This window comes from Aspergillus sydowii (genome assembly GCF_001890705.1).
Source record: "Aspergillus sydowii CBS 593.65 unplaced genomic scaffold ASPSYscaffold_9, whole genome shotgun sequence".
NCBI classification, from domain to species: domain Eukaryota; kingdom Fungi; phylum Ascomycota; class Eurotiomycetes; order Eurotiales; family Aspergillaceae; genus Aspergillus; species Aspergillus sydowii.
This window is the reverse complement of record NW_024467867.1, coordinates 125,852-148,672: the sequence shown is the minus strand read 5'-3', so window position 1 is coordinate 148,672 and position 22,821 is coordinate 125,852. Positions and strand designations below refer to the sequence as shown.

The following is a 22,821-nucleotide window of genomic DNA, read 5'->3' as shown; positions in this document are numbered from 1 at the left end:
ACTGAAAGGCTCATGGCGGGTATCCTTCAGCGACTGCCAAATGCCAAGTACGTATTCCGCAGCATATTGTGGCCATGGTTACTCCCTCTTTCTCTCCCTCGTAACAAAGATCCTACCTTGCGACTCCTGAACACGAAGTCATGAGACTGGCCACGGGACGGTGCCAAGAACACAGAGGATGTCTTGATGGGCAGTGAAACCACACCCTCGCGGGATCAAAGCGCGTGTTACATGGTCTGACGACAACGCCTTACCATCCGCAATATCAAAAGGACAGGCGGCTTCTAGGATTCGAGGGTTTTGAAGCTTGCTCAGCCTCCGCCAGGCGACAACGTTGATCCTCTGGACATAGTGTTGGTCGGTTCACGGCAGATGTGGACCAATTGGTAAAGGCAAAGCGTGCCTGAAGGACCGACGAAACCGCAGGAGGACAATAGGCAAGTGAGCCGACTGTAGTGACTCCTTGGCAAGCCATACTCCTGGATTCAACAGACTGGACTGTGGGCAGAAGGCACCTTATTGTGATGCACCCTTACCTGGGCCAAGCATTCTGTATCCGCCGTGCGGCCATCAAGGGCTGGAACCAAGCCTTCTTTCTTTTTGTTGTGATCTACAGTACATAGTAGAACCCAGAACAATTCAAGCTTGGAGTGTTCAGGCATCATAAAATAGTAGATACTAGATAGGGCGATGTGTGGAGCAGGAATATTTAAGCAGTTCGCTCTTCCCGGGCATCATGAATTCATGATTGCTGAGACTTGACATCATCGGTGCCGGTCCAATTATTCCGGGTCTTCCGTGGTTTATTAGCACTGCAAAGAAACCTTCAATGACGCAGGCCACACCACAGAACTTTATAGACACCAACTGATACCCTGCAATCTCACGTTTTCCAACCCGGACCTATCGTGTCGTCGCCTGTTGGCAGGTGTTTGAGTTGTTGGGAATTAAATCACTTTCTGTTAAGTTACAGTTCGCGAGTGGGTTGACTCATCCGCCCACCACCACCAGCTCCCCTCTTCTTCTGCACACTCCAGTCTCGCCTCCCTTAATTCATTCAGCTTGGTGTGTGCAAGACCTGAGACGCTGCGCTGTCGATAAATCGTTTGGATCGCCCGCTACCGGGATTTTTATCTTTCTTTATTTCAATACCTACCCTGACCGGCCAACCTCATACAGTCATACGACATACTGGTCGCAAATTCCCTGCGCCACTCGCGGGGGATGGCCCAACATACTGACATTGCACGCTCAGCGATCATCTCATGCGCCTCTTCCCCCGAACATTTCCGCAATCGAAACTCGGCCACAATGAACGGTACCGCATCTAACGGCAAGCCGAGGTCTGAAAAGGATGCAACTTTGATGCCCCCCCCGAAAACTGTTGCCGGAAGAGCGCTAGGGAATGACCTGCATTCCGATTCCCACAAGAAATCACAGGCATCCAGGGATGGTGTCGGGTTCGCCCTAACAGACACTCCGATTTCTACCGCACCTTCATCCCCACAGTTGTAAGTGCTACATCTCGTTCTGACATCCCATTGGTTCGTTTGTTCTCTCTCTGCAGATTTGCTTTTCCTGTCAGAGACCTTGTTGGTGGTCTTGATACGCTCTCGATGTCCGGTTGCCCAGTCGGGATATTCCCAACCTTTGTGAATCACTAGTGCATACTTTATCTTTGTCTCCTTGCGTTAATGATTATCAATAATCTTTCATGCATTGCTTTTCTTATCTCTTGAACATGGCGTGAAACTAATAACCGCTGTAGTGCAGCTACAAGCCAGGCGCCTACACCTGGTCGCGTGCGTGCCACTACCCTTGACATCCCCGGCCTCACCAAGTCCAAGGTCTCTCCCGATGGACGTATCGCTCAGCGTGACCTCGGCTCCAAGCTGGTCATTATCATGGTCGGCTTACCCGCACGGGGTAAGAGCTATGTTACAAAGAAACTTGCCCGTTACTTGAACTGGCTGCAACATGATACCGAAATATTCAATGTCGGGGAGCGTCGTCGCGTTGCAGCGGGAAAGTCTCCAGCTGCACCAGGGCGTCACAGAAATAGTTCTGTGCAACAAGAACTCGTTGACTCCGTACGTCGTCTCAGCGTTAGTGTCGGTGGGATGACATCTGCAAATAATGAATCGGTACCTGCACCCCAGGATGAATCGCCCCCCGAGCTTGATAATGCTCTTCCGCCGCCTGTTATGCCGACCAAGATCCTCGTTAACGGACAAGAGGATGAATCGGCTGTGATGCCGGACGAACCCGCAGTTATTCCCGCCAATAAAGCTGAAGCTCAAGATCAGGAAAGGATAGTTGAAGCGTCTCCAGAGCCAATGGATCAGTCCGCCAATTTTTTCGATCCTCAGAACCAAAAGGCTTTGAAGTTGAGAGAGCAAGTGGCCCTTGAAACTTTGGATGAACTTCTGGATTACATTCTCGAGCGCGGCGGTAGCGTTGGAATCTTGGACGCAACCAACAGCACACTCGAACGGCGTAAAGCCATTGTCGATCATATTCAAAAGCGTGCTGGTCCGGAACTCGGCGTTTTGTTCCTTGAAAGCAGCTGCGAGGATCCAGATCTTCTGGAAGCGAATATGCGCCTGAAGCTGTCCGGTCCGGATTACAGAGACCAGGATCCCGTCAAAGCCCTTGAGGACTTCAAAAAACGTGTTGCGCTGTACGAAAAGTCGTACTTCCCGCTCGGCGAATACGAAGAGTCGTTGAATATGCCGTATATCCGCATGATTGACGTGGGGCGCAAGGTCGTCTCCCATCAAACTCACGGCTTCCTCTCTTCCCAGGTTGTATACTACCTACTCAACTTCAACCTCTCACCACGTCAGATATGGATCACCAGGCACGGTGAGAGTAAGGACAATCAGGCCGGTCGTATTGGTGGCGACTCTGAATTGAGCGAGAATGGCCATCGGTACGCAAAGGCGTTGACTCGGTTTATTGATGAACAGAGAAAACTATGGGAAGTGAATCAGAGACAGAAGGACATGATGTCGCAAATGCCACCACGCGCTGGGGATAGCACTCCACCAAACCCTTCGTACATTCCCCGAGACCGGCCGCGCAATTTCTGTGTCTGGAGCTCAATGATGCAGCGTACAGTACAATCAGTTGATCATTTCAACGAAGATGACTATGATGTCAAGCAAATGAAGATGCTCGATGAACTCTATGCGGGCAAAATGGAAGGAATGACTTACGAAGAGATCCGCGACAAGTTCCCCGACGAGTACGCAACCCGCAAGAGGAACAAGTTGTACTACCGCTATCCCGGCCCTGGTGGCGAGGGATACCTAGACATTATAAACAGACTTCGAACAGTTATCATCGAAATGGAGCGAATGACCGACCATGTGCTTCTAGTCACTCATCGCTCAGTCGCACGCGTTCTTCTAGCTTACTTCCGCGGCCTCAAGCGTGACGAGGTCGCTGATTTAGATGTGCCGTTAGGAATGTTGTACATGTTGGAGCCTAAGCCTTATGGCGTGGAATTCAAAGCATATCGTTACAATCCGGAGTCCGACTGGTTCGACTACATTCCGGACTTCCAACTCCAGCAAGCTACACATCCTTAAGGCTATCGATAGGGAGACGTTAGACATAGAGTCGGCTTCTCTTTTGGATCCATCTCTACCAAGCCTCTGTTCTTTTACGACACACTTATGACTTATGGGGGTTGAGACTGTGCGGATTCTCACTTTTGCTTTCTTGTGTTTTATTTCTGTTCGGCGCTGAATGGCATGTTCGAATCTCATTCTCATCAGCGGTTCCTCGTTGCCCTCCTATTGATTTCGCCGTGTATTTCTAGATGTTCGCATGCCATCGGCGTTTGCAGCAACACTTCTCATTTTGGATTGGCTTCTGCGTGGGGTTTTCTATGGTGTCGGTTTCCATGTTGTGTATTAGTCTTCAACACTGCTTCTAAATCGATCATATGTCTCAGACAATTGAAATCAGCTTATCATTTCACTCTAGCGTCCATTGAACAGTAGATATTTCTTCAAGAAGCTTCCGCGCCCTTGATACGCTTGAAAATGTCCAAAAACGTATCTGGCTCCTCGGCCCCTTCAACGGCATACTCGCCCTGCACCATAAAATAGGGCACGCCAGTCACAAACTGCCTCCTCGCTGCCTCAGCTTCCTGATCAACCTCCATCCCCCCAGCATCTGAATCCAACAGTCCCTCCACCTCGCCCTTCTCCAGTCCAGCCGCAACTCCAGCATCAACCAACACTCCTCTTTCCGTAATATTCTTCTCCTCCTCAAAATACGCGCGGAACAACTGCTCCACCACCCTCGTCTGCAAGCCCCCGATTACGCCATCCCCATTCCCACTCCCCTGACCTTCCTTCTCCTTTGCCCCCGCAAACCAAGCAAGTCGGTGCGAGTCCCTCGTCCTCCCAAGCCTTCCTCCAAACTTAAACGCAATGCCCTCGGCCTCACCAATCGCGCTCAGCCGCGAAAACATAGTCGGTGCTCGAGCCCCAAACTTTGACGCATAAAACTCCTGCTTGTCGACACCTGGATACGCCGGTGCGCCTGCATTCAGGTAGAAAGGCGACCAGGTTATAGTGAATGTGTCCAGTGGGTTCGTGACTTTGTGTGTTGTTATTGCGCGTGATAGGCGTCTGTAACCGACATAGCACCACTGATTTTTGTTAGCAGGGTTCTTTGACTTGGAGGGTGGCTTTTGGGTGAGGGTAGAGAGGGGAGACGGATAGATGGATGTACCGGGCAGACGCTGTCGGACGTGATTTGGATTTTGAAATTCGTCATCGTTCTGGGGTTTCGATCATTAATGTAACAAGATATGTGAGATATGTAAGAGAGAATGATATGATAGTGATGAGTAGTTGGAGGCGGGGATTCATATAGATTCTTGAAGCTTCATTGTATGGATTTGTCAGCATTAGGAATTAACTTAACTAGTTAACTAAGTTACAAGTGGGCTTGCTAGAGCACACTTCGGCTAAGTTACTAAGTGCCATGCTAGAAATGTATAACGCATATCCATGATTTTGTGGTGTTACATTGATTGTTCTACTAAAACAAAAACACTATCCTACTCCTGTGTCATGAAAACATCAAACTAATAGTTGAAACATGTCGACCAAACGGCTAGATTGGGCGGACTGAATGAAACATCAACGCCGCAGTGAAGTAACATGGCACACTTTCCCTGAGGAAGGCGCCCATGCTTTGTATGCATGTGGCTTAGTTAAGAGGTTGTTGGTTAACGGCTTTCCAAATCTCTGGTTTTTGCGCAATTGAAAAGCCAGCGTCCATGGCGGGTATACCAACCGGCTGGTCTCCGCCGCGAAGTTTTTCGAGTGTAGAGGAATACTATAAACGTGGTCAGATTCTGGGCATCGCTTATTGAAGGGGGGATAAATACCTTGAAAGCAAAGTTCAGGACAAGTGCAACGGCCAATCCGATACACACCACGATTGGGCCAAAGGTGTTGTCGAGGTCACGCCCGCTCCGTTGACGGATAAGTCTTGCGCGCATCTCGTGCATGTACCATCCCCATACGGCTGCAAATATAGCGAAGCAGGTGTATACAATAGATAATGCACGAGCTATGTCATTGTGTTTACCAGCCGCGTTGTACAGACCAAGGGAAAGAGACGAAAGCAAAATACTGACGTGCAGCCATTTAATGAAGGTTCGCTGGTTTGCGAGCCATACCTTGGTCTCAACGCGGACTGGACCTGCATCCTTGATCCATACTCCTGGCTCCTGTACCCCCGGAGGCAAAACAACAGATGGTCTTTTGTTGCGGTTGTATCCAATGAACGAGGGGAATAAAGCGGCTAAGCGAGATTGTGTTACGGGTTCTTCTTGTCGGGCGAGGAGTGTTGGCTCTTCCTGGTGTTCTCTATCGGTATCGCGCTCGCGAGCCTGTGCCAAAGACGGTGCAGAGGGTCGGGGTTGCGGAGCCGAGAACTGGGACGACTGCCGTGCCCGTGTCGGTTCAAGATCTGTGAATCTCGTGATTGGTGATCCCACAAGAGGCCTCGCAGATGGACTCGATTTTGTCCCAAGGAAACTTCCAACAGCCATGTCCTCCTCAGCATTCTTGGCCAGACGTTCTTGTTCCTCGTGGAATGCTGTTTCGGGGTCACGTCTGATATCCTTATCAAGCTCGGGGAGCCAGAATGGGAAGCTATTGACGTGGTCTTCGAAAAGCTGTGCAATACCGTGGGCAAACTTCGAAAACCGTGGAGCTTCTTTGACAAGGTGAGAAACCATCAAGTCCTTGACCCACTCTGAGTTATGGGCTGCACTCCCACGCAGTTTGATTTCCAGCAGACCATGAGGAAAACGGACTATCTCGCCGGTCCTGATGGCGGGAAAGGGGTACTCCATCCCGGCATCATCAATGTCGGTACGATGCCACTCCTTCTCATCACGGCAAGGACGCTCGCTGTCCAAGGAGTCTTCCCTAATGAGCGCCAGATTTGTATCAAGAGAGATACGAATCCGGTCGTCGCCGGGGATTTGGAAGGCTGTGCGGGTGTAATTGGCCCGGAGCATAGGCTGCAGGTTTTGCTCCTTGATAAAGGACTGTAGCTCTTCCACGTCCCGCTTAAGAGACCCTGCTTGCTCCACGTCATTACTACCCATATCCTCCATCCGATGGACCTGCTTCTCTAGGTGATACTCCCCGTCAAGAAACTCCTTTACGTGCTTTTGCTTCAATTGAACTTTGACTTCCTTGCTGACATTGTCGCTTGTAACAATCTTCTTTTCCAGATATATCGGGGGCTTTTCATTCAGGTTTCCGGTCCAGCGTAACCGTAGCGAGCCAGCCTCGGGGCTGCGAGCAACCTTTTGTGTGTAGAGATCGAACTGGGGAGTGTCAAAATATAGTGAGGTAATGGTAGGGTCGTTGGTGTGGCTCTCTAGTTCCTTCGAAGATTTGGGGTTATAGATGAGGACAGGCAACTTGCGGAGGATCAACGTCTTAACCTCCAACATATTATCGGCATGAATCCAGAATTTGAACGACGAATAATGGTCTTTGCCGAATCCATGTTCCGGTTCAACGGTACTAGTGCTCAAGATTTCCCGCACAAAAGAATACATCACGGAGAGTTGGCGAACAAGCGGCGAATAATCCTCTGAGTTGAATGGCAATTGTGATAAGCGAACCTGAAGTAAAGGCTTCACGCGGTATCGAGCGCCTCGTTTCCGGTCATGCTTCTTTGCGGCCTTGAGAAAGCCAGTGAAGTTAATACGGCTATACTTTTCCAGCTCGCTAACCTCTTTGGTAATGTCGTCAAGCTCCGTCAAAGCCTCGGAGGCAACTCTGATTCTATCCTCTTCTGTAATGACAGCAGCGCCCTCCTCTCCAGCCTGAGCCAAAGGCCGCAGTTTATCCTCGCATGCGGTAGTCCGGTCTCTCAATTGCTGCGAAGTCTGTACCTGGAAAGCATTGACCTTGTCTAGTTGGACATTGAGCAATTCCTGGACAAAGGCTTCCTCGTCCTGTTCCGTCCATGAGCTGTCTGTATCGCTATCATCGCCAGCGACATCTTGCTCCCTGAGTAAGCCTTTCAGCTTGTTGTAGTCGATATAGTACTTGCGCCATGGCGGATACACCGAGTTTCGCAGGGTCTTTCCGAAACGCATGGTAGCAAAATTTCTCCAGACCGGGCCGTTCTGGAGTGGGGGGTGGAGAGATCGTACTCCGTATGATGGAGCTTGGGGGATGAAGTACCAGCAAGGCGATAATAAGAAAAACGATGTCCTCGGCTGTGAAATATCTTCAAGAGGTCACTCTCTCGGCTCAAACTGAATCAGAATTTGTTTAAAGTGGAGGGGAACCTGAGCAGATATAGCTTCGCCGGTCGAACGTCTGGCAGGCGGGCTCTCGTGAGTAGTGAGGCACCGGACGCTTGCTATCGCTACATTGGAGCACGTGCGGCGGGAAAGCTGCCAGCTCTCACCAATCGGGGAGCCGATGGGTTTACCGCTAAATGTGGGCTCGGTCCGTTTCCGGTATCGTATAGATATTTCATAAATTATTTGATTACGCTCTTAGTAATTTTTGCTCTGTCATCCTCGGAGTTCGTCCCATTCTCCGCATTCTCTCCTTTCTACTCCGCACAATTCGTCTACAAGACTTGCTGTATACATCGCCGCCTTGTATATACCCATGCGCCTTGTTTAGTTTCTTACTACATTCATTTTAGACATTTTGAGCCTCATGCACGACGCTAGTTCAACGTCGCAACAGGCGGCTTCAGTGCCCTCGTCCCTGCACAATGTCTTGCTAGAGCTCTACCAGAATTCCTACCCGCATGTCCCTAATCCTCCGCAATGCAAGAAACGTGCCTCCGTTGCCCTAGTCCTTCGAGTACGACCTACGTATAATCACCGGCCGGACCTATCTTCACTCGTCCAAAATGACGCCAACGCCCCTGTGACAGATCAGCTACGCACCTTTTTCTCCCAGCCGTGGGTGCAGAACGGAGATCCCGAGGTCCTATTCATCAAAAGAGCTTCGCGCGTTGGGGACCGTTGGACTGGCCATGTGGCGCTTCCTGGAGGGAAACGAGATCCAGACGATGCCGATGATCGAGCGGCTGCAATTCGAGAAGCCTCGGAAGAAGTCGGCCTCGACTTAACAACCGACGATTGCATATACGTGGGAAATCTACCTGAACGGGTAGTAACATCCAGCTGGGGAAGCGTTCCGTATGTCCCCTGGCCTTCTGCTTATCTAACTGTACTAATTGAGGCAGGCTGATGGTCCTCTGTCCGTATGTCTTCCTCCTAACGGGGTGCGACTCCCCCGTTCTCGAACTACAGCCCGACGAAGTGGCATCGACTCACTGGGTATCCTTAAACGTCCTCCTTTCACCTGCGTCACGGACTGTAGAGAATGTCGACATGACACAGCGGCTTGCAAATACAGGGGGTCTAATGGCCCGTCTAGCAAGCCGGACTATGATGGGCTATATGCAATTCTCGGCAATTAGTTTGAATCCTACTGAGACCTTGCAATGCGGTACAAATCTCATACGCAATCTCGAGACTGCTCAAACCCTCACCTGGCTGCAAAGATGCAAATCAATGCTCTGCAGGTCTCAGGCTAGCTCGAACCAAAAACCACCGCTCCTTCTCTGGGGCTTAACACTCGGCATACTAGCAGACTTTTTGGACATGCTCCCTCCTCACACAGCCGTCCAACTTTGGAACTACCCCAATTTTACCTCCCCTGACTTGCGCCTCCTCATAAACATTCTTACCTACCAATTGCGGAAACGCAATGTGCACCAGGTCAGGTTCGGGGCGCGGCGTCGGCCGAGCAATACAGCTATTGATGGCGAAACGGCAGCGCTGCCGGTTGTTGAGGAGCATGAGAGCGACGACCGTAACCAAGTCGGCATCGGAGGGCTTGGGGTGGGAAGATATTATGGATCATCCGATAAGAGCTCAGATGGAAGTGCGTACGCGGTCGGCATCATGCTCAGGGGTTACTATGAAAAGGTCCGAGTCGCGCTCTATATCTTCGTTGCCTGGCGAGTGACTCTAGGGTCTGTGGCGGCTTTATGCGTTTGGAGATATCTCCGCCGAAAACTCATTATATAAACAGTCTAATCAAACAGGGGCTATCTGCCTTCTTGTTGAACAAATACCCAGTCTATGCTTTTAGAGTCAAGATCTCAACTTCAATTACTCTATTCGTTCCACCTAGAGTCCATTGCGTCATAACGGGGTATGGTAATTGAAATACCAAAAACTCGCCGTCTCGGTCAGTTTCCGATAAGAGATTATGTAAAGCACCTATCCACCAGAGGCTGGACAACCGCAATCAACATCACCATTAAGTATTAACATTATCAACATTGTCAATTCGAAAGCAAACTACTCCCAAGCGAACACCCATCACGCGTTACTGCGATGGCTGCGGCTCAAAAACTTTATCCCCGCGCGACAGTGAAGCGAATAGTCAAAGCTCAAGCAAACCGCAGCTTGAGCAAAAACGCCGATATCTTGGTAAACAATGCATCACCCGAGGGACTATTTGTTAAATAATCACTAATGCCTATGGTTTTGCTGCCAGATTTTTCTCGATTACATGCTCTTTATGCAAGAGTAAGTCAACGCTTCACCACTCCCTCTCGTCCGCGCGCTGTCCTCTCAGTTTGCGATTCCGCATCCGAAACGGCGTGTATAGCGTCGCGACTTGACCCGCTCTGACGATGATAACAGATTGATGCGTGAAGCTTCGATTCGATCGCGCAAGGCGGGTGAAAAAAATATTAGCCCGAATTCTGTTCGCAAGGTGACTGAAGTATGTTTGGACTCCGGTGATTTCTCAGGGATAATGCTGATTCATGGGGCTTTGGTAACGCAGAAAACGTTGCGGAAATTCAAAGGCTGAACCGAGTGAACTCTTTTGCTTACACTCAGTTTTAAGAATGTTTCGACGAGATTTACGCGGCATGGGGTTATGATGGGCGATAGCCGGCATAGGGCTGGGCGCGCGGCGTCTTGATTTCTATCGGAAATATTGTCACCTTTCCCGATATGGACGGAGTTTATGGCGTTATTTACAGTTATGATACCCATTTTGGTGTACGCATGGTGTAGCCATGCGTGACCGTTGTAGAGTCCAAGAATTGGAGCTGCGCGAGAGCCTCATCGGTGCGAAGAGATGGTCCTTGTACTCAATGGACAGCCTTAGAAAGCCGCGATCATTCCCAATAGGATACTCATTCTTCATACAAGTAAATAGTGTCGTTATATATAGATTAGCCTCAGGCAGTGCCTGTGCCACTGTTGGGCTGGCCCCTACAGCACGCGACAAACCAGGGCGGCGCTGATGATCGGTGACGGGCCCGCCTTTCACCTTTCTTTCTTCTGCCCTCCACTTGATTCTACACGTCAGTTCCTCCTCTCTTTCTCTCCTCCTTCTGTTACTTCCTTTCGTGTATTCTTCTAGGCTGCCGTCTGAGCTCTGCATCTCTATTACTTTTCGTTTTTTATCTTTTTCGCCCAATCCTCAGCATCGTCTTATTACCTCCGAAACGAAATTCGCCTTCCATTATCTTCTACCTACATCATGGCTGCAGCGCAATCTCCTGCTCTCTCAGAAGCAAAGCCAACCAGTGTTAACAATTCTGTTGCCGGTACTGCTTCAGAGATTTCCGGTTTTCCACACTACAAAGAACTTCATAAGTATGGTCACGTCGGAGCTTTCGCATTTCTCACTGACTGCTTGTCCGCGGGTGCTGACCGATACTTAGGAACCTGCGCAACAATGTGAAGAAGCTGGTCAGTAGCTTGAGTCGCGATGTTTTTCCTTGTATTAACGCAATTTAGAATGCGACCGCTAAAGTTGACGCCATCATCGCCGAGAACCCGAAAAAGACACTGGATGAGCTGGTTGCAGAGAAGAAGATCAACAATGACCAAAAGGCGCAAGCCCTGAAGAAACCTGCTCTCCAGGCCGCCGTTTCGCAGCTAGAAGAGCAGATCGCTCATTACAAGGAGTTCGCGACGTTCTACGAACAGCGCCTAGCTACCCAGAAGGCGGAGCTCGAGAAGGCGCACAAGGAGCTGGAGGCTCTCCGGGAGGAAGCCGCCAATGCACCAACCGCTCAGGCAGCTCCTGAAGTAAAGAAGGAGGATTTCAGCCAGCAGTTGCTGCGTGTGGCCAAGTTCCTCTGTGCTGCTGCAGTCAGGAGGCACCGTGGTCTCGGCTCTGAGGTCGATACCCTCGCCTTTGAAGGTGTGCTCGCGCAAGTCTATAGTGGTGATCTTAGTGCAGTTGCTTCGATGCAGAAACTCATCGACGGCACTGATGAGAAAGTTAGCAGTGTTGAGGGTAACATACTAGACATCACCTGTGAGTGTTCTATTGGTGTATTATATGAGGATCAAAGCTAACATCTCGATTCTCAGACTCCCAGGTCGTCCAAATTTCCGAAGAAACAAAGGATCCGGAAGCTGCAACCGCGTCTGATCCTACGGCAGCTAACGCGGCATCCACCGAGCTCCAAGATCAGACCTATGCTACCGAAGCTACTTCAAACGAAGCTACAGGTTCTGCTGCTGGAACTGAGAACATTGCTCCACCCCCGCAGACCCTCGCTTCGGACGGTGCAAATGCGGTCGCCGAAGCGGCCTGGGAGCCGCACAATGATCCTCTTGCCTCCTCCACAAACACGGATGGCTTTGTCGAGGTTCCTCGTGATCCGGCCGAGACAGAGACCGGTCTCCAGGCAACTCCTGCCAATATTAACGCCGACGTCGCTCCCGAGGAAGGCGCAGCACCCACCAAGCCTGGCGACAATGGCCTCGAGTCCGCCGGCAATCGGCACCAGAGGCAGCCTAGCTTCCGCGGACGTGGTCGCGGCCGTGGCCGTGGCCGTGGTGACTTCCGCGGTCGAGGTCGGGGTGGCCGTGGTGGCCGCGGCCGCGGAGGACCGAACGGTGCTCCTGCTGCCACTCCTGCATCCCAATAGCTGGCGGCGATACCTAGGTTGGCTATCTGGTTGGAGAAGGTATCTGCCGAACGACTTCTCTATTCATATAGCCACCCCGTCGTCTATCCTGTCTTACGACCCTTCCCTTCGACTCTACAGATTGTCCAGTTTTATTCCTCTCTAATAATCTCACTTACGGGATAACGGTGGTGTTATGGTTCACGAAAGCAATGAATTTTCAAAATGATACAACAAGAATTTGCAGAGAATCCGCCGTCTCATTTTTTATTTCTGAATGGCACTGCAAAGAAAGCTTCTGTTGGCATTTGTGTTGTGGTTATTGAGCGTGCATCTGGTTGCTCTTCGATATCTCATTCTATCTTCTCTTTTTCGATCTTGTTGGCGCGTTCGTTGCCTGTTTGGGCGATGTGCACGTCTTCTTTCAATACCCACACTATCTTTTCTTCATTCTGTATTCTAGTTTGACCCATATTGTCGACATATAAATCTTGGGGGAGCGGATTGGACAGTCAGTTGGCTGGCGAGGAGCGTCGGCTGGGCTGGATAGATAGGGCTTAAATAGGTCATTGAAGCAGTTACGCCGTAATCTTGCACTTACTCTTAATATAGAGACTACGGGGTGTAGCACGATCAACGTTTTTATATCTCTAAATCTATCGACGCTGTTCATGTAATTTCCGATGAAGTACTGACCTCAAAACACTTCCTCTGTGCAATGCGAGTGACCACTACTGTACGTTTGTATGATTGTAGCCGGTATTGGATACTGGTGGTAGTGTTCTATGTATTGTAGGCGATTGGCTATGTGTTGGTCAGGGTACGCAAAATATATAGTTACACAGTATCGGTTGGTATGACCATGCAGCAAGCAGTCCACGAGGTTGCGCGTTCATGGTCCAAACACTATCAAATGAAATAAAAACAAAGGATAACATGGAACACACACTCTTCTTATTTGGTTGTGTTCCTCCATCCGTAGTACTGCTGTCATATGTCCTCGTAGGACACACGGGTTGGTCCCGTGACTCCTATCGAGCGGAAGAAGCCTGACTGCAGCCATCTTGATGAAAGGTGCGCTCCAAAAATCCCCAAAAATCGCAAAAAAGAAATGAAAGGGCCGAGCGCGAATTGAACGCGCGACCTAGCGGACTGCAGCCGCTTGCTCTACCCCTGAGCTATCGACCCTAGTGGATATAAATTCGGTGAGGAATTCAGGCTTGGTAAGACATAGCGCTTATGCGGGCTTGTCCGATCACATGAGTGGAGTGTGGGTCTTGGCGGGTCTTCGGCTGACGGAGGTGGAAGGGGAGTTCCGCCCGGGCTGGTATCCTCGTAGTTGTGGCACTTTATCGTTGCTCGCATCTGAGAAGTCTGTCCGTTCGACGAAGTTGTTGTCCTGCAACAGAAGACTTGGGAGATTGCGGCTTCGGGTATCTGACTGGTATTAGCGGGTCGTTGAACGGAGGAGGGCTAAAGGACTCACCAGTGAGAATGTTTGTGAAGCGCATGCTGAGGTTTGCAATTTTTTGTCGACTTAGGAAATTGAATGCAGAAGAGACCTGAGTGTTGATCTCTGTTGATTGATATCGAGAGCAACATCGCTCTCTTTATGACCACTCGCGAGCGTTTCCGTCCCATTTGAGGAGCAAGGCTATGAAGGAAAAAGTCTATGCCTGGAGCATGAATCTGGAATTGATATACGCATTGTTGCATAAGCCAGGAACTACAAGGTCGTTTGTTGATGCGGTTGGATGGCTCGTAAGGAACATCTACTTGTGGGGACCTTTTCAATGTCCATTTGCTACTACAGAAATCAGATCTTTATCAATTTGCAGAGACCAAAGCTTTGCCTCGCCTTACATGACTTGTGCAGGGTTCGTAACTGGAGTATGGGGTACATCGCTCGTTGAGCATTCCCAGATAGGAACCAACTCTGCCTTGTACTAAGTTAACAATCGCACAATCGTATGTTAGAGTTGGCCGAATCAGTACTTGAGTATTCCGCAGATAAACCATGCTGGAAGTTATGTAGACGAGAGTTGCGGTAAATAACGCACCATGATTTAGAACATAGCCGGTGAAGTCTCTGGGACTGATGTACTCCGCCTGTAAGATTGGATGCATCAGTCGTAGCTGGAGAGGGGTATTTCTTACCTGCGTTAGTCGTATAATATACACTAAACCTACGAGCCTTGACAATGCAGTGAGGGATACGTTGTAGGCATACGTAAATACTAAGACTTTAGCTTCGAAATAATCATAGTGTACATTTCGATGCACCCATCTAGATCATGTCACATTCACTCGGTGCCTGTCTATCGCTTCTTCGTCTTCTCCTTGGACTCCTGGTCGTCTTTCTGCTCAGTTGCGGTACCGTTAGCTTTCTGTGCACCCTCCTTCTCGTTCTTCGCGGCATTGGCCTCTTGCTCCCTCTTCTGCTCGTTTTCCTCCTGCTGTTGTCGGTTTTGAATCTTGTTCTCAATCAAGTCGTGGTATGCAGTGACAGCACGGACCAAACTGCTTAAGTAGATGGCCATTAACTGGTCGTTCGTCTTAATGCTCATAGCGCGGGCCAGTTCAGCGTTATCTGTTGGTTGTTCTGGCTCGCCGCCAGCACGAGGCGTCGTTGCCGGTGTGGATAGGTTGGGAAGGAGGTTAAAGACATCCTGGAGGTTGCCAAGAATGGCGTGGTTTACTGGTAGTTCGTGGTCGAGAACTTTTTGGAGGTATTGGCCGATATCACGCAGGCGGAGGTGCAGGCCCTGCAGGGACTGTAGCTGCGATGTGATGCGGGTGGAGAGCGTTCCGACAGCAACGTCTCTGATGTCTCGGAGGAGGTGCTCCACACCAATTTCCTCTGCTTCTTCCGCTTCGATTGTGGATGGGGTATGCACGAAAGTTCTGGAGGTAGTGGTACCGTCCTGAAGAACAGAGAATGAGCATGACATTCGGCCAAGGATCCGCGGAACTTACATCTTTGATCTCATCCACCGCAAAGTACGCATCAGTAGGGACTCCAACCTCCTTCGGTTGCACATCAACAATAACTAGCAGAGGGTTTGGCGTGTAACGTTTAAACAGCTCGTTGATTTCGAGATCGGAAGCTCGTAGTTTCGGTCCAGAGTGATACCACCCGATCAGCTTCTCGCGAGCGTTGATCTTCTTGAACATGTCTCGCATTGACTCGACAAAATTGTGATCTAAAAACCACACCGAGGGGTCTTTCTCATCTTCCTCGAAGGGGACTAGATTGCATTAGCTTGTGATGACAGGACGGCTCAGGTGCAAGCTCGTACCAGCGAAACTGTTTGATACCCGGACATTCCCTCCTACGTGTTCTCCTAGCAGCACACCAACCACCCGCTTCCGGGTACCTTTTGCGGAACGTCCATAGTGATCTGCGACGGAGAGAAGTACCAATGGAGCAACGGTGACGGTCCGCGTGACGAGCGAGAGCGTGTCCGCCGTGGTGGCAGGCATGGCGGAGCGGAATCAAGGATATATTAGAAGCCGGAGATAGATCGAAGTCAGGAGTCCGATAGGTCGGGATGAGAGCGTTATTAGAGGTAAGAAAGGGAGCTTCGAAGCGGATGGTGGAGGCTGACGGTGATGATTGAGAGATGGAAAGCTCAGGTTGTTGGTTGTCTCTGCGTCAGTTAGGTAAGTTACCTCAGTTGACGCTGGAGCTCTCTTTGAGCCACAGTGGCTGGAGCCACCAAAGCCACCAAAGCCACCAAAGCCACATGTGCCTTGTGGCCTGAGGCATGAAGCCACATGTTCTATTCATTCCGTGATTATTTCACCGCGGTTGCACTTATCAAGAGCGTAAATCTAACTTTAAGCTATTGTAAAGTTTGTGGAAACACAATCAATGTTCTCGTGAATCTGTCTGAGCGACTCGGCGGATGGCGACGACAAAAGCCGGAGACAAGCCTCGGAGCAGCGGGTGCGTCCTCCGCTCTCGGTCTCGTTTTCTTCACCCCAGCATCCAGTTCCCGTCCTTCCCTTCCATTTCCCCGTCCTTGCGCCTTGCTCTACTTCCTCCTCCCCAACCTCTCCCTCGATCTTCCCCAGATAAGCTCTTTCGCTAGAGTTATCGCTCCCCTTCCGCACCAAGTTCTCCCTCCACAATGGCTCCCATCACAGACGAGGTGGTCGATGGACTCAAGTCCACGATCGGAAAGCTCGAAGCTCGCATTGAGGACTTGGAAAGCCGGCTTCCTGGCGGTGAAGCCAAGCCTAAGACCGTCACGGAGCAAATGCGCTTGATCCTTATGGGACCCCCCGGTGCTGGTACGTTGGGACATACAAATTTGGTTGTTATGATCAGCTTCTGACTCGGAGACTAGGCAAGGGTACCCAGGCCCCGAAGATCAAGGAGAAGTACTGCGTTTGCCACCTGGTAAGCAATTCACATTCGGTATTCGTATGTCGGACTCGCGCGGCTGATGACTTTTTTTCCCCCTAGGCCACTGGTGACATGCTGCGGTCCCAAGTCGCGAAGAAGACCGACCTCGGAAGGGAGGCCAAGAAGATCATGGATCAGGGTGGTTTGGTTAGCGACGAGATTATGGTCAACATGATCAAGAGCGAATTGGAGGGCAATGCGGAGTGCAAGAACGGGTGTGTACTATTTTCTACTCTCTTTCACACCACATAATGCTGATTTTGACATCTACTAGTTTCATCCTGGACGGTTTCCCTCGCACTGTCGCCCAGGCTGAGCGCCTCGACGAGATGCTTGTTGCTAGCAACCAGAAGCTCCAACACGCTATCGAGCTCAAGATTGACGACGCCCTCCTGGTTGCCCGTATTACCGGACGTCTGGTTCACCCTGCTTCTGGACGCTCATACCACAAGATCTTCAACCCTCCCAAGGACGCCATGAAGGACGATGTCACTGGTGAGCCTCTTATTCAGCGCTCCGACGACAATGCCGACGCCCTCAAGAAGCGTCTGGTTACATACCACAACCAGACCGCCCCGGTCTGCGAGTACTACAAGAAGACCGGCATCTGGCGGGGAATCGATGCCAGCCAGGAGCCTGGCCAGGTGTGGAAGAGCCTTCTCGGTGTTTTCAGAAACTAAGAAGCTATATTTCCCTTTGTTTATGTACGCAGTGATGCCAAAGCCGTGCAGGCTGCCAATTCCTTGATATAGTGGCATGAGCGGTTACTTAAGGAATCATAAATGGATTGTTCTGTCTTTATTTTAAAGGGATAGAACTTGTTGGAAAAGAACTGTCTCAGGCGTCAGTCGATATATAGACAACCGCGAGACTTCACACTATGTACAATAGTATTAAAGGCCGTGTTTTGAATGAGATGGACCCATCCTCGAATTAGTTTATTGCCTTGCAACCTTAACTGGAAGACTATTGCCTCGGTTCTACAGCTGCGTAGGATAGACAGTTGACTCAATCTTCTCCGGATAAGTCAAGCCATTCTGCTTCCTTGCCTCGTCCATTACATCCATGATCACGATACTCTCCTCCAAAGACAAGGTATCACTCTCCAACTTCCCATCCCTCAAGCACCTCGCCACCTCATCTGCCTCATAATACATACCCCTCCCATCAGACGGGAAGGTAAACTTCTTCTCCTTGACATCGCCCTCCCCTTTTTGAGGAATAATACGGTACACGGTCGGTCGGAACGCAGGCCCATCAACCTGGATCTCACCCTTCGTGCCCTGGATACGAATCGCAGGTCGAGCGGCATTGGTCTCGTCGGGGTCTGTCCATACACGGAGGTGCGTTGTCGCGATAGCTTGGGATTCGCCTGGGTGTTTGGCGTTTGCGGGCGTGCTTGTCGGGAACGATAGAAGGATTGTAGTTGCTTCGTCTGCGCCGGTGAGGTGATAAGGTGTGATGTGAGCAGAGACGCGCGACGGAGGCTTTCTTGATTCCTTGGGAAGTGTGTGGTAGAGTGTTTGGAACACCCAGGTTAGAGAATAAATACCGACTGTACCCACATTAGCATTTGAACATATACCTGCATTAAAACATGAAACGGAATGGAAAATGTGGAGAGCTGAACGCACGATCAAGTAGAGCTCCCCCAGCCAAATCCTTATTAACCATTCGATGCTCAGTGCTAAACTTCTCCACGCCACCAAAGCTATTGTCTGCGCTCACTCGCAGAACCTCACCAATGGCGCCAGCCTTGATCAAGTCCCTGATCTCAATACTCAGCGGGAAATACCTTGTCCACACAGCCTCCATGAGGAACAAGTTCTTCTTCCGTGCCGTCTCAACAAGGATTCTTGTCTGTTGAGCATTTACTGTAAATGCCTTCTCGCAGAGAACGTGCTTCCCTGCTTCCAGGATAAGCATGACATTCTGGAAGTGGTGCGAGTGGGGGGTTGCAACGTAGACGACATCAACGTTGGGGTCGGCCGCGAGAGCCTCGTAGGAGCCATACGCGGCACAGGGAGATGGTATCCCGGTATCAGCGATGAATTTCTCTGCGCGAGAGGCGGACGACGAAGACGACACTGCTACGACGGTGTGAGAGACGTCGGAGGCCGAGCGGGCCGCGGGGTCGAGGAGGAGATCGCGGACGAAGGCTGGACAGTCAATTAGTGTGCTTCCCTTTGAGGTGTGAATGGTTTGTTTCTTGCTTACCATCTGCGATTCCACCAGTGGCTGTATTTCAATTGACGCCATTGTTAGTGTTGGTGTTTGTATTGAGAGAGGTGGGAGGGGTCGTACCCAAGATACCCCACCGAACGTTGTATGGAGCCATGTCGAATAAAATTGTGTGGTCAACGTATGTTGAAAAGGATATGGGGATCACGAAGAAGAGAGGAGGTGTAAAACGTGGACAAGGTCAATGTACTATGTCGTGAAGTATTTATAATGGTGCGAGGTGAGACAGCGTAGTATTCCTTTTCCTCCACGGAGTGAGTAACGCCGTGCGGGCCGCCTTCCATTTCCGACGTCATTAATTAATAACCAACCATAATTAACACTGAAAGTCTGGGACCAATGCGGAGAAACGTCTGTTCTAAAAAAGATTATTTGGGTTGGGTCTAAGAATATGCCACTATATACAAAGCACCAATCCACTAGATGCTATATAACCGACATCAACACCTTGTAGACCTTGAGGTCAAAACATTGGGGGATCGCCGCGCAATGCAAATCAACCGCCAGCTAAATGCAAACCTCCCAGGCCGGGAATTAAAGAAAAGAAACAACCCCATGATGGGTGAGTAAATATTCAGAGAAACTGCCGTGAATAAATCCAGGTGTTGGTAGTATCGAAGACTTGTTATGCAAGCTCACATTGGCTCTGTTTTGACCCGCGCGTTTTGACCAGGTGAGTTGGTTCCCTTGAAATACGTTAGCACCTAGCACAAGGAGATCGCGAGTTCTTCTAGGTCAAGCTCACCTCAGCTTTCCGTTTTCCCAGCACTGAATCTGGGGTTCCTGTCCGTCCTGATGGAGTTTCTCGCCGAATGGGAGTCGTGCCGTCCTTGGTCACTTCCGCATAGCAGCTAGCGTGGTATACTCGAGCACCCACTTTGACTGCGTCTTGCCAGATCCAATCTTGAACATCTTCTGACCATGTAGATTCGAACTTTTCCTGACAGATGGGACATGGAGTGTTACGCAATGTGGCATCATTAGGTGCTCGAATCCATTGTTTAGCTGGGCCCTTCTTTGAGGGACTGTTTTCGGTTCCGGCAACGTTCTCGTTTGCAGCCTCAGTGTCTGCGATAACTTGATCATCTCCCAGTTCCCGTGATTTTATCCAATCCTGTTTGAATTAGTACTTAGTAAGAAACGTAGTTTGGGAGATTGTTTCTTACCCGCTCGTCGACGTACCAGCTGCGATTCTGAGCGCGCCTAGCGGCATCAGCCATCCGCTGGTTAGTTCGGAAGTGCCAATCGAGATGTCGTGCTTTCTTTTCTTTCCCTTCTTCAGTTGCAAAGAACCGACGACCGCAGGTACCGCATCTATTTGAACGCGCCTCGTAGAGACTAGCGATCAACATGTTACGTGGGCTACGGAATCGATTAGAGCCCGTGCGAATAACTACTAGGCATAACTTACATTTTGATGGATGCGGTGTTCATTTGAACATTAACTTGTATATCCGTAGTACTCACTGCTTGCGGTGTAGGTACGGGTGGCGTGTATCGTACTTGTCCAGGTACTATGAATGGGAACGTACCACCTGCGGCAGGTGGAGGGACTGGTGCTGCCGGGGGTGCAGATGCTGCAGGTAGGAGGCCTTTCGCCCTTAAAGCTGCAACAAGCGGATTTTCTGCGCCTGAAGTAGGTATTTGCGGAGTGCTACTGACGGGGATTTGGGGCAGGGTGGGTACTTGTGGTGGCGGAGTGGATTGCTGTCGTGCAGCTGTAGCTTTGATGAGTTCTGCAAGTGTACCTGGATTTAAGAGTTGCTGAAGTGGCTGAGAGAATGACTGCGCGACAGGTGGAGTGCCTATAGTTGGAGTTGATGTGACTGGGAGGTGTGGTGGAGCGGGTTGACTTTGCGGGTTGGAGCCCTTGGGAGCGAGCGCTGATACTTGGTCACGGACAAGTTTTAACTGTTCCTGTGTGAGTTGTTGGCGCTGCATGATGCCCTGTAAATCTAGAAGAGCTTTTAATCTCTGTTGTACAGATGGGTCGAGAGGATTGTTCGCGAATTCATTTCGAGCAGCAGCTATGAGGACCTCGACATCACGGTTTAAGGATGTGATGTCGACTTCTTGAGCCTGAAGCTGGGGTGTTGAAATAGAGCGGACCGGGATCGTTTCACCCTGCCACCGTTAGAGATCCGTGCTTGCACTTAGATTAATCATATAGGACTTACTGTCGGATATCCGTTTGCTGGCGCCAGTCGTTGGCCTTGCAGGGGGGTTGCAGTCGGCGGATGCCGAACAGCGTTTTGTGGAGGTGTAAGTGTATTTGACCAACCAGGGGGAGTTCCAACACGACCGCGATTGAAGACGTCTTGCTGGCCCCTAGCCTGATGTTGCTGAAGGGCAGCAGTCCTCGCCTTGATTAGGGCATTCTCAATGCTGCGGGTGATATCAGGTGGGAAGACCGGCCTCGTATCCAGCGAACCCGGAACCGGCTCTTTCCATGTCTTCAACATCTCGTCCAGCTTCCTGCGAGTTTGCGAGTCGACTAGCGTGTAGGCGTTCATGAAAGTCTGATACATATTCCGCCCAAGAAATAGAGTGTAGGGAGTGCCTACATTCTTCACGATAGAGTCGACTACATACAACGCAGGCAGCTTTTGAGCCGGTGGTGTCTACAAAGTAAGATTAGAACAAGTTCATCCCATAAAAACTACACGGAAGTCGTCCATAACGGCAAACACAAGGGGAGTCTAAGAGATGTCACCTACTGTTCGAATGTGATTCTCCAGGACGCGGGAGATGGCCATCGCATGTTCTGTGTTTTCCTTTGCGATAACAGTCAAATTGCTGATCTGAAACCTGTCATTTGAAGTTAGATCTTCCAAGGAGTTTTTGTAGTCCTCGGCGACTTCATCAGAGGCCAGCGCAGCTGACATGACGGCGGATACAGGTGAGTAGGTGGAAAGAGGTTGTAGATGGAAAAGAACAATGTCAGTCAGCCCCGATGGATATCGATTTTTTTCTTTTTTCTTTTTTTTTTCTTGCACTTTTTCCTTTTCCTGTTCTTTTTTGTCTTCTTCTTCTTCTTTTTTTCCTTAGGTGCGACCCTTCGCAACTTTTTCTTTCTTTCTGTCTTTCTTTTAACACAGCTTTCTTTTTCTTCTTTGTTGCGGTGTCTCTTCAGGTTTCCCCTTGACTAAGTGAAGATATGGTTCTATTCTCACGTCCTTTGCCTTCCAATAAAAGCGGGCTGATGAAAACAGAGCTGGAGAAAGTGTCCAAACTTGTAAAATGGTTGCTAGCTATCTTGGTCCAACCTGAGAAAACAACTAGAGGACGTAGACGCCAATCCTGCACCCAGTATCACCGAAAAGTAGAAACGAAGAAACCACGATAATCCACCCCTGGATTGTTAGGCTACCACATGAGATGTTATTCCACCCTGACTGATCCTTCCAATGACCGTAACTAGTAAAGGTGGCTCGACGTGAGAGATGAAAGGAAGATATGCCGTTCGAGAAACCTACAACGTGAACGTGAGCGAGCGATGTATGCAAAGAATATGAACAGAAGAAGATAAATACGAGCGCCAGAGACGTGATGTCGAGTTCAGGAAACAATGAAAGGATGAGGGATGGGATGGCGAGAGCGGAGGGTGAATTGCAAAGGCTCGCGATTCGGGAAGAGAAAGTCGGAGCGTGACTGTGCTGACTCAGCGGTGGGCTGCATGCCGTCATCCC

At 50.1% G+C, this 22,821-nt stretch overlaps 10 protein-coding genes and 1 non-coding gene across 11 annotated transcripts; 5 read left to right on the top strand and 6 right to left on the bottom strand.

The window, feature by feature from the left end:
- Positions 1 to 1,224: 1,224 nt before the first annotated feature.
- Positions 1,225 to 3,593, top strand: ASPSYDRAFT_156046 (6-phosphofructo-2-kinase PFK26; the record flags this gene model as incomplete). The annotated part of the gene is made up of 2 exons (XM_040842521.1): positions 1,225 to 1,511; positions 1,769 to 3,593. 2 exons carry the CDS (start codon positions 1,225 to 1,227, stop codon positions 3,591 to 3,593), a joined length of 2,112 nt encoding a protein of 703 aa, XP_040700147.1.
- A 425-nt stretch (positions 3,594 to 4,018) lies between these two features.
- On the bottom strand, positions 4,019 to 4,853 carry ASPSYDRAFT_134254 (DsbA family oxidoreductase; the record flags this gene model as incomplete). Its single annotated transcript, XM_040840667.1, has 2 exons — positions 4,750 to 4,853; positions 4,019 to 4,666 (listed from the first exon to the last, which is right to left on the bottom strand). Exons 1-2 carry the CDS (start codon positions 4,792 to 4,794, stop codon positions 4,019 to 4,021), a joined length of 693 nt encoding a protein of 230 aa, XP_040700146.1. The 5' UTR covers positions 4,795 to 4,853.
- Positions 4,854 to 4,910: 57 nt separating this feature from the next.
- Positions 4,911 to 7,891, bottom strand: ASPSYDRAFT_47628 (SPX domain protein). The gene is made up of 2 exons (XM_040847468.1): positions 5,414 to 7,891; positions 4,911 to 5,361 (listed from the first exon to the last, which is right to left on the bottom strand). The coding sequence occupies exons 1-2, from the start codon at positions 7,652 to 7,654 to the stop codon at positions 5,233 to 5,235; spliced, it is 2,370 nt and encodes a 789-aa protein (XP_040700145.1). The 5' UTR covers positions 7,655 to 7,891; the 3' UTR covers positions 4,911 to 5,232.
- Positions 7,892 to 8,097: 206 nt separating this feature from the next.
- ASPSYDRAFT_206603 (NUDIX hydrolase) lies at positions 8,098 to 10,019 on the top strand. Its single transcript, XM_040843907.1, has 2 exons — positions 8,098 to 8,722; positions 8,770 to 10,019. Exons 1-2 carry the CDS (start codon positions 8,232 to 8,234, stop codon positions 9,617 to 9,619), a joined length of 1,341 nt encoding a protein of 446 aa, XP_040700144.1. The 5' UTR covers positions 8,098 to 8,231; the 3' UTR covers positions 9,620 to 10,019.
- ASPSYDRAFT_59673 (uncharacterized protein) lies at positions 9,932 to 10,415 on the top strand (the record flags this gene model as incomplete). The annotated part of the gene is made up of 4 exons (XM_040849736.1): positions 9,932 to 10,027; positions 10,095 to 10,126; positions 10,244 to 10,325; positions 10,389 to 10,415. The coding sequence occupies 4 exons, from the start codon at positions 9,932 to 9,934 to the stop codon at positions 10,413 to 10,415; spliced, it is 237 nt and encodes a 78-aa protein (XP_040700143.1).
- Positions 10,416 to 11,096: 681 nt separating this feature from the next.
- ASPSYDRAFT_33440 (uncharacterized protein) lies at positions 11,097 to 12,501 on the top strand (the record flags this gene model as incomplete). Its single annotated transcript, XM_040845092.1, has 4 exons — positions 11,097 to 11,212; positions 11,281 to 11,308; positions 11,357 to 11,882; positions 11,939 to 12,501. 4 exons carry the CDS (start codon positions 11,097 to 11,099, stop codon positions 12,499 to 12,501), a joined length of 1,233 nt encoding a protein of 410 aa, XP_040700142.1.
- Positions 12,502 to 13,596: 1,095 nt separating this feature from the next.
- On the bottom strand, positions 13,597 to 13,668 carry ASPSYDRAFT_t106. Its single transcript has one exon. It is a non-coding gene; the product is annotated as a tRNA-Cys (tRNA).
- A 1,054-nt stretch (positions 13,669 to 14,722) lies between these two features.
- Positions 14,723 to 16,302, bottom strand: rpn8 (proteasome regulatory particle lid subunit RPN8). Its single transcript, XM_040847465.1, has 3 exons — positions 15,780 to 16,302; positions 15,457 to 15,728; positions 14,723 to 15,404 (listed from the first exon to the last, which is right to left on the bottom strand). The coding sequence occupies exons 1-3, from the start codon at positions 15,961 to 15,963 to the stop codon at positions 14,799 to 14,801; spliced, it is 1,062 nt and encodes a 353-aa protein (XP_040700141.1). The 5' UTR covers positions 15,964 to 16,302; the 3' UTR covers positions 14,723 to 14,798.
- Positions 16,303 to 16,613: 311 nt separating this feature from the next.
- Positions 16,614 to 17,571, top strand: adk1 (adenylate kinase ADK1; the record flags this gene model as incomplete). Its single annotated transcript, XM_040842558.1, has 4 exons — positions 16,614 to 16,776; positions 16,833 to 16,885; positions 16,952 to 17,106; positions 17,166 to 17,571. 4 exons carry the CDS (start codon positions 16,614 to 16,616, stop codon positions 17,569 to 17,571), a joined length of 777 nt encoding a protein of 258 aa, XP_040700140.1.
- Positions 17,572 to 17,871: 300 nt separating this feature from the next.
- On the bottom strand, positions 17,872 to 19,355 carry ASPSYDRAFT_70360 (Gfo/Idh/MocA family protein; the record flags this gene model as incomplete). The annotated part of the gene is made up of 4 exons (XM_040850504.1): positions 19,196 to 19,355; positions 19,109 to 19,129; positions 18,526 to 19,050; positions 17,872 to 18,476 (listed from the first exon to the last, which is right to left on the bottom strand). Exons 1-4 carry the CDS (start codon positions 19,227 to 19,229, stop codon positions 17,872 to 17,874), a joined length of 1,185 nt encoding a protein of 394 aa, XP_040700139.1. The 5' UTR covers positions 19,230 to 19,355.
- Positions 19,356 to 19,767: 412 nt separating this feature from the next.
- On the bottom strand, positions 19,768 to 22,017 carry ASPSYDRAFT_156190 (putative mRNA cleavage factor complex component Pcf11; the record flags this gene model as incomplete). The annotated part of the gene is made up of 6 exons (XM_040842534.1): positions 19,768 to 19,818; positions 19,878 to 20,246; positions 20,299 to 20,494; positions 20,544 to 21,256; positions 21,310 to 21,753; positions 21,850 to 22,017. 6 exons carry the CDS (start codon positions 22,015 to 22,017, stop codon positions 19,768 to 19,770), a joined length of 1,941 nt encoding a protein of 646 aa, XP_040700138.1.
- Between the last annotated feature and the right edge of the window lie 804 nt (positions 22,018 to 22,821).

Bases quoted from the DNA above. Each gene is read 5' to 3' on its own strand.
- ASPSYDRAFT_47628 (XM_040847468.1), bottom strand. From the start codon at position 7,654: ATGCGTTTCGGAAAGACCCTGCGAAACTCGGTGTATCCGCCATGGCGC. The intron at 5,362-5,413 runs GTATTTATCCCC...CCACGTTTATAG, and splicing joins TCCTGAACTTTGCTTTCAAG to TATTCCTCTACACTCGAAAA.
- ASPSYDRAFT_206603 (XM_040843907.1), top strand. From the start codon at position 8,232: ATGCACGACGCTAGTTCAACGTCGCAACAGGCGGCTTCAGTGCCCTCG. The intron at 8,723-8,769 runs GTATGTCCCCTG...TAATTGAGGCAG, and splicing joins TCCAGCTGGGGAAGCGTTCC to GCTGATGGTCCTCTGTCCGT.
- rpn8 (XM_040847465.1), bottom strand. From the start codon at position 15,963: ATGCCTGCCACCACGGCGGACACGCTCTCGCTCGTCACGCGGACCGTC. The intron at 15,729-15,779 runs GTACGAGCTTGC...AATGCAATCTAG, and splicing joins GGTATCAAACAGTTTCGCTG to TCCCCTTCGAGGAAGATGAG. The intron at 15,405-15,456 runs GTAAGTTCCGCG...TCTGTTCTTCAG, and splicing joins CGGTGGATGAGATCAAAGAT to GACGGTACCACTACCTCCAG.